This window comes from Erythrolamprus reginae, chromosome 1, assembly GCF_031021105.1.
Source record: "Erythrolamprus reginae isolate rEryReg1 chromosome 1, rEryReg1.hap1, whole genome shotgun sequence".
NCBI classification, from domain to species: domain Eukaryota; kingdom Metazoa; phylum Chordata; class Lepidosauria; order Squamata; family Dipsadidae; genus Erythrolamprus; species Erythrolamprus reginae.
Window position 1 is genome coordinate 5901408 of NC_091950.1, and position 15216 is coordinate 5916623.

The 15216-nt window shown below is 40.3% G+C and overlaps 1 protein-coding gene across 1 annotated transcript in view; it reads right to left on the reverse strand.

Moving 5' to 3' along the window:
* The window catches only part of LOC139158188 (vomeronasal type-2 receptor 26-like), a 30031-nt gene extending 18377 nt beyond the window's left edge, over positions 1 to 11654 (reverse strand). The window contains exon 1 of the mRNA XM_070735607.1: positions 11533 to 11654. Coding sequence (XP_070591708.1) covers positions 11533 to 11654 — 122 coding nt within the window. The remainder of the gene's footprint in view (positions 1 to 11532) is intronic.
* Between the last annotated feature and the right edge of the window lie 3562 nt (positions 11655 to 15216).

Below are 15216 nucleotides of genomic sequence, written 5' to 3' on the forward strand. Positions count from 1 at the left end.
TCTGCGGAGAGGGGCGGCATACAAATCTAAATAAATAAATAAATAATTAAATAAATACAAATCCAATAAATAATAATAACTTAAATGGAATCAGGCAAAAGTAGAAGCTTTCTTCTCCCATAGATTTTAAAACAGGCAAGAGTTGTCAGGCTAATTTAAACTCTGCAGCAGGATTGTCTAAGAACTTGGAGCCATAAATGTTTGTCTGCTGTATTTGTCTGATGAAAGATGTCATCTGAACGCTCAGCTGGTATGGAAAGGATACCATGTCTTGTCCAACTGGGATAATAATAATAGTTCCATAGTATTATATGGTTCTCCCCTTTCTCTGAAACTAGTTCTACTCTGTGTTGGCTGGAAGGTGTGTGTGGGATGTGATTAATAATAATAATAAATAATAATTTATTAGATTTGTATGCTGCCCCTCTCCGAGGACTCGGAGCGGCATTAAGTTCAACCCCTTATTTTCAAGATGTCTCAGTGAGGTTTTTTTAGTTCAAGGTCAGATATCATCTGCATGTTGGAAATATTCAATTCCACAAGCAGTAAAGGACCATGCATTGTAGTCAAGTTTTGATCACAAGATATGGAGATACCTTCCCCATAGAATCACCAAGAGTTATATCCAACTGAACATGGATATGGATCCATATTATATGTTGGTTAGAGAGACTCTAATACATGAAGTGACAAGGTATAAGAAGCAGCCAGAGACAGCATACACTGAATTACACCACTAAGTGGTTGGAACAGGAACATATACACAGTGTATGAGCTAAACCAGTGAAGGGCATTCACGTATATGGCAGGCATGTGCATGAATGAATGAACAGTATTGTATAGTAGATAGTTTATTTGCAAGTCTAGAAGATCGGAAGTCTTGTCTTTATTGAGGAAACTGCCTTGTGTCTGGAATCCACCACGTTTCCAACACAAATTCAAAATAACTCTGACATTTAAGAAATGTGAGTCTTCTTTATTTACAGTTTTTACTGGACTGTTGTATGCTGCTCAAAATCATGTATGAAATGGGTGGCTATATAAATTTCATTAATCAGTTTCATCCCTTGTCTTATGGGTATATCTAAACCAGTTATTCCATCTAAATGTTGTCATAATTGCAATCTCTTACTAGGGTACAGCTAACTGCCAGCATGCCCAGTTAGATCCCATTCTATCTGAACATATTATGACATAGGCCAAACTCCATCTCATGTGCAAGTGCTCAATTTCATATCAGTCAAAACCTCAACTTTACCTTGACTCTCAAGGTATCTGCTTTGTGGATTAACAAGAGACAGAAACATGTTTTTCCCTACCTGAGGTACAAACAACACCGATTGCTGAGTCGGTAGGACAATTGCTTTTCCTTGTAATTATCAGAAGAACACAAATTCTTAATCTATTCTCTCTGGATTTCAACCCACAAGAATCTTCTAAGGTAAAACTTGCTTTAAAACAAATATGCTCTGGGTTTTCCCAGTGGTGGGAGACCTTAGCTTTTCCAAAAAGCTAGCTCTGGGGTTTGATGAGACTAAAATGATCTTCAGGTTAGAGCCCAGAAACCACGACTGATACAATAGTAGTTTATTGATTGATTATTCTTGTGACCTTATCTTTACAATAGAATACAGTGATCCCTCGAGTTTCGCGATCTCGATCTTCGCAAAACGCTATATCGCGATTTTTAAAAAAATATTAATTAAAAAAAAAAACACTTCCGCGTTTGGCTTCGGGAGTCAGCTGGGAAGCAGCGCGGCTGTTTTAAAAGGTCGCAGCCGGCCTGGGGGGTTTCCCAGCGCCCCCCCGAACCCCCAACCCAGGTTCGTGGGGGTGCTGGGAAGCCCCCCAGGCCATCTGCGACCCTTTAAAACAGCCGCGCCGCTTCCCAGCTGAGTCCTGAAGCCAAACGCCAAAGGCGAACTTCCGCGTTTGGCTTCAGGACTCAGCTGGGAAGCGGCGCGGCTGTTTTAAAAGGTCGCAGCCGGCCTGGGGGGCTTCCCAGCACCCCCCCCGAACCCCCAACCTGGGTCTTCCCGGCCGCCCACGCAAAGGGGAAACCCCGGCTCCTCGCTGATGCCCGCCGCTCACCCGCCCGCCAGCAAGAGGGGGAAGACCCAGGGAAGGTTCCTTCGGCCGCCCAGCAGCTGATCTGCTCGGTAGCGCAGCAGCAGCGAGGAGCCGAATCGGGGTTTCCCCTTTGCGTGGGCGGCGGGGAACGCAAACTCCACCATCTACGCATGCGCGGCCATAGAAAAAAAAGGGCGCGCATGCGCAGATGGTATTTTTACTTCCGCAACCCTACATTGCGAAAAAACGATTATCGCGAGGGGTCTTGGAACGGAACCCTCGCGATAATAGAGGGATCACTGTATAGCACAAAGTCTAATTTCAGAATATGACAGCACGTTATGTAGCCAAACAAATGCTGCATTAAATAAATGGTCTGTGTTCACACAGGATGCTAAAAATAAAGCCAGTTAAAATTACAAGTGTCTTGTTAGAGATTGGATTCAGGTTACAATCTGAAAGAAACTTTGGTGGTTCTGTAAAAGGGGCCAGTAGGACATTTTACTGACCTGTTGAGACAACGTCATGGACTCAAGAAACCATTTCTACATCTTTCCCTGGAATGTTTGATGCCCTGAAACTCAAGCAACCACTGAAGACCTTGTAATGAAGACCTTTCCAATCTGGAATTTATTGACAATATGTGTAAAGGCAAATCATCCTACTTATTTTACCGTAATTGTTTTTAAATGCTCATTTAGTTTATTTTCAAACATTGTGAGATGAGTGGCATGGGGATATTTAAACAGCCATGAGAACTTATAAAAACAAACCTGGATAGAAAGTTTCAAAATCACCTGCCATGATTGTATATTGGAGATCCTCTTTCCAAGCCTCATCATGGCTGGTCGCGCTCCTGATCCAAGCATTTCATGCAGTGCGTGTGCCACAGCATAAATAGCAGTGTAGATATTGTAACATTCACCTGTCATACTGGCTTCAAACATGTAAAAAGGCAGACTCTGCAAACTCTCCTTTCCAGTACATTGTTTTTTCCCCTCTTCAAGGATCAATCCTGGTTTGTGTATCTTGCAGTTAAAGAGCCTTTCCCACCACATGGTGAGAAAGACATCTCCTTGGGGTTTCAAGGGGTCTAAAGACAGAAGTAAGTTTCTGAATTCTGGGACATTGTGGCTGTGGTCCTTGAAATGCAAAGCTCCATGGAAGAACTTTAGAAACATCAAAGCTTCAGGAGATGCGCTAATTTCCCAATGGGAAGTCAGGATCCAAACAGTACTAAATGGAATCCCAATGATATCTTTAAAACACTGAAGAGCAAGATATATAGTTTTAATAGACTTGGGTTCTCCAAACAAGATAACCACTTCAGTTTTAAACCAAGTTAGAACTAAAGGAATCAATTTAACCCCTGCAAATAAAGCATGTTCAGATTTGAACAAGTGAGTGAAGGCCAGACAAATCTCCTTCTCCTTCAGCATGGGCATCAGAGTTAAGGTGAACTGTTCTCCAGCATCACTTTGAGGGGCTACCAGCCCAACCCAGTTCCACTGGAAGTGCAGGAGCAGCTGGATTAAACCCTCGTACTGAGGAAATTCCTTGGGATTAATCCGGAGGAAGGAAAGGTAAACTCTTCTGTCTCCCTGAGTGAACTTGAGGAAATCAAATCCAAGCTGTAGAAAGGGAGAGTCTAGTTTTACAAATCAATATTTCATTAAATTTCATTAAATATAATGAAATATAAATATTTCACTAAATTAGGCGAAACCACACTCACCATGAGTGACTGTGAAAGGGATCTTGGAGTCTTATTGGATAACCAGCTAAACATGGGCCAAGCTGCATGAACAGGGGGATACACTCCAAGACCAGAGAGGTAATAATACCATTCTATAAGGCCCTGGTCAGACCGCACCTGGAGTATTGCATCCAGTTCTGGTCACCACACTTCAAAAGAGATATAGAGACTCTAGAGAGGGTGCAGAAAAGAGCAACTAAAATGATAAAGGGACTAGAGACCAGTTCATATGAGGAAAGGTTGCTGAAACTGGGCATGGATAGTCTAGTAAAAAGAAGGGCTAGGGGGGGACATGATAGCTGTATACAGGTACTTGAGGGGTTGCCACAGAGAGGAGGGACACACACTGTTTTCCAGGGCACCAGAGGGCCGGACGAGGAACAACGGTTGGAAACTGACCAAGGAAAGATTCAACCTGGAGATAAGAAAGAATTTCCTGACAGTGAGAGCGATCAACCAGTGGAACGGCCTGCCAGCGAAGGTTGTGGACTCCCCGACTTTGGACACTTTCAAGAGGAGTTTGGACTGCCATTTGGCTGGGGTTCTGTAGGATTTCCTGCTCAGGCAGGGGGTTGAACTCAGTGACCTGTAAGGTCCCTTTCAACTCTAATAATAAATAAATAAATAAATTAATAAATAAATAAATAAATAAATAAATACGTAAGTAAGTAAGTAAGTAAGTAAATAAACAAACAAACAAACAAACAAACAAACAAATAAACAAATAAATAAAAAAGTCATGGTTTATGAAGAGTTTAAAGCTTACCATCCTGTGGCTTTCTTTTTAATTCACTCTGAGTGGAGTGAGAGGCTTCAAGCAAACTGAAGACCAGGCAGCTAAATGCTTTTTCCTTTGCAATGTAGAAACAAATTGGATAACTCTACAAAGTACACTCTCCTAATCTGCTAATAGTTACCTTTCTATTTACCTATTGTGTTTATAAATTACAATGTTATAAGCGACATTATCAAAGCAAATTGCAAGATGACATTTCACTCTGAGATCAAAAGCAACATGAGAAAATATTATTTCACTGAAAGAGTAGTAGATCCTTGGAACAAACTTCCAGCAGACGTGGTTGGTAAATCCACAGTAACTGAATTTAAACATTCCTGGGATAAACATATATCCATTGTAAGATAAAATACAGGAAATAGTATAAGAGCAGACTAGATGGACCATGAGGTCTTTTTCTGCCGTCAGTCTTCTATGTTTCTTTCAACTGGATGATTTTTCTAACCACATGACCATCTTTCCTTCCTCTTGCTTGCTTTCAAGAATGGGGAAATCTCATCCTGTTTCCAGGGCTTAATCTCCTTTTAATTTACACTTAATCCTACATTGTCTTCTACCTGTCAGGTCCCATAGACCCCTATCAAGACAGTGCCATTCTGGTGGGGAAGGGTCCTGGAAGCGTTCCTCAGTTTATGACCTTCTTCCTTGTGCCTGTCTATCTTGCACTTTGATTTACCTTCCTGGTAATGTAAAGAGGGAGAGCCATCTATTTTGTCTCAGCTCTGGAGCTTCCAGCAAGCAACAGCTAAGAACAACTTCTTATCACCTTTTCAATCTGCATTTCTCAAAACATCTTTGTACCTGCAGTTTGGCTTATTCAACTCTGGACTGAGGGGAAGAGTCTATGTTTTAATCCAATGGAATTGTGCGGGACTCCATAAATCCTGCTTTCCGCCGGTTCGAGTCTATGAAGAGGGGCGGCATACAAATCTAATAAATTGAATTGAATTGAATTGAATTTATCTTGCTATAATTTTCCTTACAATAAAAGCTTCCTTTTGAAATACTAAATGTTTCAAGAGTTCTACTTTCTTGAGCTGAGAAGCAAGGCGTCACACTACTCTAACTTTCAGTCTGATTATTTCAGTAGGTTCTACTTAACTTTGACTCAGCCATAACTCTTTTACTGAGCTGCTTCTGCAGCTACATCTTTGACTTCTCTATATGCTTCTGTTCTGTGTCTGCCCCAAATTGATACCCTATGGAACCCCCTTTCCTGTGGGACCTTGAAGATGCTGAAGATGGAGGCCATCTGCCTTGAGTATTGGGAGCTGAGATCTCCTATGACAGAGAGTAGAGGGTCCTGATTGTCACATTTATAATTTGGAAGCATTCGCCTTGTGTAGACAGAAGAGAGAGGCTGTTCCAGGAAACCCTCCTAACAGACTCTTGATTGTCAAAAATATGGAAACCAAGTGTGATGTTGGGCAGCAGAACCAAATCTTTATTGAGTTTCGTTACTGCAAATACCAAGGCCCGGAACAGCTGATAATTCTTGAATGTAACACTATGAAGAGAAGAGGAGAGGAGAATAGAGTGGAGTGGAGTGGAGTGGAGTGGAATGGAATGGAATGGAATAGAATAGAATAGAATAGAATAGAATAGAGAGTTCTTTATTAGTCAAGTGTGATTGGACACACAAGGAATTTGTCTTTGGTGCATATTCTTTCAGTATACACAAAAGAAACATACATTTGTCAAGAATCATGTGGTACAACATGCAATGATTGTCATAGGGTACAAATAAGCAATCAGGAAACAATCAATATTAATATAAATTGTAAGGATATAAGTAACAAGTTACAGTCACACAGTCATAAGTAGGAGGAGATGGGTGGTCAGAATGATGAGGAGACTAATAGTAATAGTAAAGCAGCCTTAGTGAATAGATTGCCAGTGATGAGGGAATTATTTGTTTAGCACGTGATGGCATTCAGGAAAAAAGTGTTCTTGTGTCTAATTGTTTGGATATGTGGTGCTTTATAGGGTAGGAGTTGAAACAATTTATGACCAGGATTTATGACCTAAAAATCCTCAAAGTTGCACACAATTTATTGGTATCTGAAACTATTGTCTGTGATTTATCCCTAAATACCACAATTCGCTTTTTACTCTGCTACTGAGCCCCGGACTATGACATCGAACATGCTAACAAATTATCCACATTACTAACGTGGGCAACCAACTGCCCATACCCCATTATCTTTCTCAGAGACATCAACCTACCACACATTAACTGGTCCTTAAATGAATGCAGCACGGAACCCTTCCATTCTACTATATATAATACTGTCACCCATCTGGGGCTCGACCAACTAGTAACTAACAATACCAGACTTGATAACTGTCTGGATCTCATCTTCTGCAACAGCAAAAGTACAATATATGGCTTACAAATAACAGAACCATTTTCCAACAGCGACCACAGCATGATAAACTTCAGTCTCAACTTAAGCCACACTATGATCCACCAAAATAATACACCAAAATTCAATTTCAAAAAACCGAACTACGAACTCATTGATACCTATCTCTAAACATTAAACTGGAAAACTCTATTCTCTGAATGGTACACTACTGATGACCTCTACAACACATTCCTACTCGAAATGAAAATTATCATCAGACTTCATGTACCTCTAACATGTACCATAAACAAAAAAAATAACCTCCCCATCTCAATAAGAAAACTACAAACAAGAAAAAAATCTCTCTGGAGGAAAAGCAAAAAAGGACAAGTTTCCAACTTCAAAAGCCGATATAAAAGCATTTGCAATCAAATAAAAACAGAATGCCTTAACTACTACAGCAAACAAGAGGAAAACCTCCTACGCACCAAATCTAGTAGAGCTTTCTACAACTTTGTCAACAATAAACTCAAAGACTCTAGACCTAACCACCTCTCAAAGGACCCAACAACAAAGAATACCATGATGATTCATCCAAAGCCAACCTCCTCAACTCTTTCTTTGGCTCTGTCTTTGTTAACAGCAATGGCTCATCCCCCAATTTCATCAATCGCACCTCAAACTCCCTCAACGACTTAACCCAAGTAGACTTCACTGAAGACCGAGTTGAAAAAGCATTACATGACCTTAAACCAGTGGTCCCCAAACTATGGCCCAGGGGCCGGATGCGGCCCACTGAGGCCATTTATCCGGCCCACGGGTGAGTCTGTCGGCCTGGAGAAACCCCCATGGGCTCTGAGGCCTGCCCGGCTTCGCCGGCTGTGTCTGGGGACCATGACAATGTCCCCTGTAAGGCGTGCTTGCCACGCACACAAAAATAACCCCCTGTGCAGTCTTTTCCAAGGCCGCACTGGGGAGCTGGGCATTGGAGTTGGGGCGGGGAGTGACAAAAAAAGTGCGGGAAAGTCTTGCACCAGTGAAGGTTCGCACATGCCTATGCGCGCAAGTTCCCCGTTCTACTGCCAGCCTGCCATGCACCTGGGGGGGGGAGGCTGAGCACTCCGCCGCGAACTTCAGAGAGAGAAGTGGGGAGAAAGAAAGAAAATGGAAAGAGAAGGGAAAAAGACGGAGGGAAAGAGAAGTGGAGAGGAAGGAGAGAGGGAAGGAAGGAAGGGGGAGAAAGAGAGGGAGAGAGAAATGGAGGGCGGAAGAGAGATAGCAAAAGAGATAGTGAGAAAGAGAGAGAGAGCAAGAGAGAGAGAGAAAGCAAGAGAATGATAGAGAGAGAGAAAGCAAGAGAGAGAGAAAGATAGTGAGTGAGAGAAAGAAAGCAAGAGAGAGAGAAAAGGAGAGGAAGGAAGGAGGGAGGGAGGGAATGAAGGAAGGAGAAATGGAGGGAAGAGGAAGGAAGGAAAGAAGGAAGGAAGAAGAAATGGAACAAGGAAGCAAGGAAGGAAGAATGAAATGAATGGAGGGGCTGAGGAAGGAAGGCCTTTTTTGGGGGGGTATAATTTTTTTTAAATTTTCTCTCAACAAACAATACAGTGTACCATCTAATTTTCCATGAATAAAATGCGGTATTTTGTTAGTAACTAATATCAATCATCAAAAAAGTTGCAAATTTTTATTTTCTAAAGTTGTCATCCAGGTACATACTTTTCTTTTAATTAAACTCCCTCCTTAATGTTCCCTCAAAAAGTACACCAATTATATTTCTAATGTATTAACCATTATGACAAAGTGCTTCCTTCTTTCTTTATACATTTTTCTATAAACCAAAAAAACCCTTGTATAGCCAATCAGATGTTAACAAAAGAAAATTAAAAACAAAACATAAACTTTTGTGAATTTCAGACTCCCCCCCTCTAAATAGTACGTTACCATTTTGTTTTTTACCTTAAAATAAGCTATGTGCAGTGTGTATAGGGATTTGTTCATATTTTTTTTATAGCCCGGCTTTCCAACAGTCCGAGGGACTGTGAACTGGCCCCCTGTGTAAAAAGTTTGGGGACCCCTGCCTTAAACCTTCTCTATCACTCAGGCCAGATGGTCTATGTGCTTACTTCCTAAAAAAGCTCTCTTCTGCCATAGCTGAACCACTAAGCATAATTTTTGAAAAATCCTTCAGAACCAGCACACTTCCTAAACTATGGTCGAAAGCAATGGTCATCCCCATCTTCACAAAAGGAGAGCCCTTTCTTGTAGATAACTACAGATCAATTTCACTATGCTGCGTCCCATGCAAAGTCATGGAATTAATTATAAACAAATCAATTACTCTCCATCTAGAAACTAATAATTTGCTCTCTAACAAAAAATTTGGTCAGAAAAAAACTATCTTGCAACCTGCAGCTCCTCCACTGCAAAAATATATAGACAACTCATCTAGATCAAGGGAAATCTACAGATGCAATTTATATTGACTTCTGCAAAGCCTTTGATTCAGTGGTCCATGACAAACTACTCCTAAAACTCAAATCCTATGGCATCTCAGGATCCCTCCATAGCTGGATTACAGCATTCCTGTCAAACAGACAACAAGTGGTTAATATAGGAAGCACCATATCCACCCCCGTCCCAGTTAAAAACGGTGTTCCCCAAGGTAGTGTACTGGGACCAACACTCTTCATTCTCTACATCAATGACCTTTGCGATTACATCACAAGCAACTGTGTCCTCTTCGCCGACGATGTAAAACTCTTCAACACCACCGATAACACAACTACTCTCCAAAAAGACCTTGACGCTGTTTCTGAGTGGTCTAACACATGGCAACTCCAAATCTCTGTCCTACACATTGGGAAGAAGAATCTGAACTCCAAATACAAACTGAATAATCAAATTATTACAGATAATCCCCACTTGGTTAAAGACCTTGGTATACTAATAACAAAATATTTAAGTGCCAAAGCCCACTGCAACAATATAGCCAAGAAGGCTTCAAGAGTTGTAAACCTAATCCAACGTAGCTTCTGCTCTGGCAATCTCACACTACTGAACAAGAGTTAACAAAACTTTTGCCAGACCCATCCTCGAATACAGCTCATCTGTTTGGAACCCATATCGCATCTCAGACATTAACACCCTTGAAAATGTCCAAAGATACTTCACCAGAAGAGCCCTTCACTCCTCCACTCGAAATAAAATACCCTATGAGACTAGACTTTCAATCCTGGGCCTAGAAAGTTTAGAACTAAGACGCTTAAACAAGATCTAAGTATTGCCCACAAGATCATATGCTGCAACGTCCTGCCTGTCGGCGACTACTTCAGCTTCAACCACAACAACACAAGAGCACACAACAGATTTAAACTTAATATTAACCGCTCCAAACTTGACTGTAAAAAATATGACTTCAGTAACCGAGTTGTCGAAGCGTGGAACTCATTACCGGACTCCATAGTGTCATCCCCAAACCCCCAACACTTTACCCTTAGATTATCTACGGTTGACCTATCCAGATTCCTAAGAGTTCAGTAAGGGGCGAGTACAAGTGCACTAGAGTGCTTCCGTCCCCTGTCCTATTGCTCTCCTATATCTCCTATACCTTTCTTCTATTCCTATATCTCTTCTTCTATTCTTTCATTGATATGTTCTATTACTTTATCTTCTTTTCTATTATTTCTTAGATATATTTTACTATGAGTATCTCCTCTATAACCTTCATCATGTATTTTACTATGTGTATATAGATATATACCCATTAAAACCCTCAATGTGTATTGGACAAAATAAATAAATAAAATAAATAAAATAAATAAAAATAAGGATGAGTGGGGTCAGTAAATATTTTCCCAGTCCTCTTTTTGACTCTGCAATACACAGATCCTCAATGGAAGGCAGGATGGCAGTAATTGCTTTTTTACTGTTCTGAAGTGATAAAACATTTGTGAATGTCACAGGGAACCTTTTGCATGCTGATGGAGTTTGCTTTTCCTGAGTATGTTTGTGTGTGTTTTCCTGGACTTTGAAGTGGTGAATCCATTTGTTGTGAGCCTTTGGACAAGAAAATGTGATTAAGAAGATTAGTGGATGGAACTGCCCTGAAACCATGGGCAGCGTAGAAAGGGGTTCAAAAGTACCACATCTGCAACTCTAAACATCAATGGCTCATCCATGGGAGAAATATCTAAGGAAGCTTTAGCAGTTTGGATGTCCCTCTGAAAAACTCTTTCAGCTCTGAGAACCACTGCTGTTCCCAGGACTCCACTGGAGAATACAAGCTAGATTTGCAAATGAGCATGAATTATTCCATAACAGTTTGTCTTTTTTGATACACCCAAATATCAGCCTTTTGAATTTTTCACCATGACTTTCTGTCCAAATTAATGTCATAACACCACAGTTTCTAACGTGCGTCCCTTCCTCACTTTTTATGACATTATCTTATTTTATTTAAATGGTTTTTTTATCTTGGAAAGTACCAAAGCTGCTTAACAGCAGCAGAATCTCAAACAAAGGAGACAATCCTCTAACACCATTCCCTCCCAAGTGAAATGTACCTGCTTGACATTTCTGTCTTTGATGCCTCACGGTCAAATTTTAATGCTGCATACTCATACATCTTTTTCAGGAGCAAATTTGCTCCAATAATGAGATCACCAGGCCCATAGTAGTCCTCCATAGTTCGCAAAGGGTTCCTAGCTATGCATACAGTTTGCATTTCATTATGAATTGTTGAAGGCAGGAGCCAAAAGAGAAGTAGCAGGAGAGGCAGCCCATTCATTTTTTTCACCTTCCTCTGCCACTTGGGTGGCCTTGGGGCAAATTAATATCAAGTGTGCTTTCTCTTATCTGGCTTGTGACAGAAGAAAACATTGAGGCCAGTTAAGATCTATGGATTGCAAGAAATTACATCTTTGCAAAACAATCAAAGGTGACATGTCCAGCCCCCCTTGGGAAGGCTCAGACCTTAATTTTTTAAAGTGAGTTTTATCTTGGAAGACTTCTGTGGGTAGAAATCTATGGAGGATACAAGAAGAATTACTGTTCTTCTGATAATTGCAAGGCTGACTACCATCCTATCCATTTAATAATAGCTTCTCTCCGTACACCTGAAGGGAAAAAACATTGTGTCTTTTGTTGTTGATCCATTGAGCAAATGGACCAGAGCATCAAGATGCAGATGGCACTTGATCTACCTGAAACTGAGCCTCTGCATACAAGATGGATTCTGGCCTATGCCAGTTTGTAGGGGGAGCTAAGCATGGTGATCAGCTGTAGCCTTCTAAGATTGATCAATAATTTCAAGTACTACCCTTACAACAACTACATGGGGCAACCTTTGAAGAGTGTTTGGAAACTTCAGATCGTGCAAAATGCAGCTGCAAGAGCAATCATGGGCTTCCCTAAGTATGTCCATGTAACATCAACACTCCGCAGTCTGCATTGGCTGCCAATCAGTTTCTGGGCACAATTCAAAGTGTTGGTTATGACCTATAAAGCCCTTCATGGCATCGGGCCAGAATATCTCCGAGACTGCCTTCTGCCGCATGAATCCCAGCAACCGGTTAGGTCCCACAGAGTTGGCCTTCTCCGGGTCCCATTGACTAAACAATGTCGTCTGGCGGGACCCAGGGGAAGAGCCTTCTCTGTGTCGGCCCCGACCCTCTGGAATCAGCTCCCCCCCCGGAGATTAGAATTGCCCCCACCCTCCTTGCCTTTCGTAAACTTCTTAAAACCCACCTCTGCCATCAGGCATGGGAGAAGTGAGATATCTCCCCCGGGCCTGTACAATTTATACATGGTATGTTTGTGTGTATGTTTCTGTTTTTTAATAAAGGATTTTTTAGTGATTTTTAAATTATTAGATTTGTTGCATATTGTTTTATTGTTGTTGTGAGCCACCCCGAGTCTACGGAGAGGGGCGGCATACAAATCTAAGAAATAAATAAATAAATAAACTCTATAGAGCACTGCACAACAGAATAAGTAGATACAAGAACAGTTTTTTCCTAAACGCCATCACTCTGCATAACAAATAACTCCATCAGCACTCTCAAACTATTTATTAAGCCTGCAGTAATATTAATCTTCTCATCATTTCCATCATCTCCCATAAATGACTGTATGACAAATAAAACAAACAAACAAACAAACAAACAAACAAATAAATAAATAAAAAATTGTTGCTTGCATCCTTATAATTTATATTGATTGGTTCTTAATGTAATTGGATTGCATATTTGTACCCGGACTATCATTAAGTGTTGTACCTTATGATTATTGAAAAACCTATCTTTTCTTTTATTTATCTTTTCTTTATCTTAGGATGGATATATATTTATCCCAGGCATTCTTAAATTCAGTTACTGTGGATTTACCAACCACATCTGCTGGAAGTTTGTTCCACGCTCTTTACTCTTTCAGTAAAATAATATTTTCTCACATTGCCTCTGATCTTTCCCCAAACTAACCTCAGACTGTGCCCCCTTGTTCTTGTGTTCACCTTCGTATTAATCTTATTTAACCTTTTAACGTATTTAAACGATCATGTCCCCGCCTTTCCCTTCTCTCCCCCAGACTATACAGATTGAGTTCATGAAGTCTTTCCTGATAAGTTTGATGCTTAAGACCTTCCACCATTTTTGTAGTGCGTCTTGGGAACCGTTCAATCATCCTTGGCCAATAAAACTCTATTCTATTCTGCTCTGCTCTGCTCTGCTCTGCTCTGCTCTGCTCTGCTCTATTCTATTCTATTCTATTCTACATAGTGAGTGGAGATATCCTCCAAAGATGGGAAGACACTGCCCTTTAGCCTATTAGAACCATGTTTGATGTGTAAAAGCATCCCTCTACCATCATTCCCCCTCTTTTGACTCAGTCCTAGCCATAAAGGACTTGTGTTTCTCATCCTTGAAGGGTTTCCATTATTGCAAGTATTCAGATTTTGTCTTCATCTCTGTGAGCAGCCTCCCCAAGTGACTGTGGTCAAAGTATTGGGTGGAAGAATGTGTCAGGCTCTGCCCATTCTCCTACACAGGCCTCCAGCCAAAGACCTGTGTTTGAAGCGCATATTCTGGCTGTTGAGGCAATTTGGCCTGGTCTTGTGATCAGCGCCAAGATCAGACTGCTGCCTTGACTTTGCTAGTATCTGGCAGGGAGAGAGGTTTGATGACTGAGGTGACCTGAGTTAAATGCTGCAGAAGCTTCATGCTTGAGCAGCCAGTGTTCCCATCCAGTAAAGGGCGGCAAAACCTTTTACTACCACACTGTGTGTGTGGCATATTTTGTGGGTCTGGCTTGCCAGCCATGTGACCAGAAAATGGCTTAAAGTCCATGTGACTGGCTTAAAGGTGGCCAACTTGACATCATTTACATCAAGGTTTTGGGTTAGGATTAGTGTGTCTGGCCTCTCCTTGCCTCAAAGAGATACAATTTCCCTCTCTATTTTTTTTAATTAAACTTTATTAATTTTTCATAAAAATGACAAACAAACATACATACATTTAACATATAGTTGGGGTTGCAATTACTCCACTTATCTTAGAAGTCTATTTTAATATAGAAAAGAATATACTAATAATTCATAAAATCAACATACTAATTTAAATGAAAAGAAGAATTTTGTTTTATGTAATTTAAATGTTATAAAGAGAAAAAAAGAAAAAGAGAGAAAAAAAGAGAAATTTATTTTATTTAAACATTCCCATATCATTTAAGTTTTCTTTTTCTTTTTATTTATCCATATATAAACTTTGTTCCAAATAGTATAAAATTCTGATTCTTCTTGGTTGTTCAATCATCTTGTCATCATATCCATTTCAGCATAATCTAAAATTTTCCTTATTACTTCGTCTTCCTTGGGAGTATCTTCTCCCTTTCAATTTTGTGCATAAACTATCCTGTCCACTGTCAAAATATGAATAATTAAGTAAAAATATATTTCTTATATTTCTGCTTCATTAGAACCAGTTAAGTTCGTAAGACAAGGTATCACTGTATACTATTTAATTCTATGTATGTATGTGTACAAATGTATTATACACAGGCACACAAAAATATACATTATCTACTATATGAAGTATATGTATACACATGCATGCACAGCTCTTCTATAAAGAAATAAAGAAATAAATATTTTTTTTGTTCTTTGTTTTCTCTGTGATTCTGTTTGGACCTCAGCAGGAAATGGAGCATTTGGGGGATTAGATACAAAGCAATAGATCAGCTCCATGGGATAAATG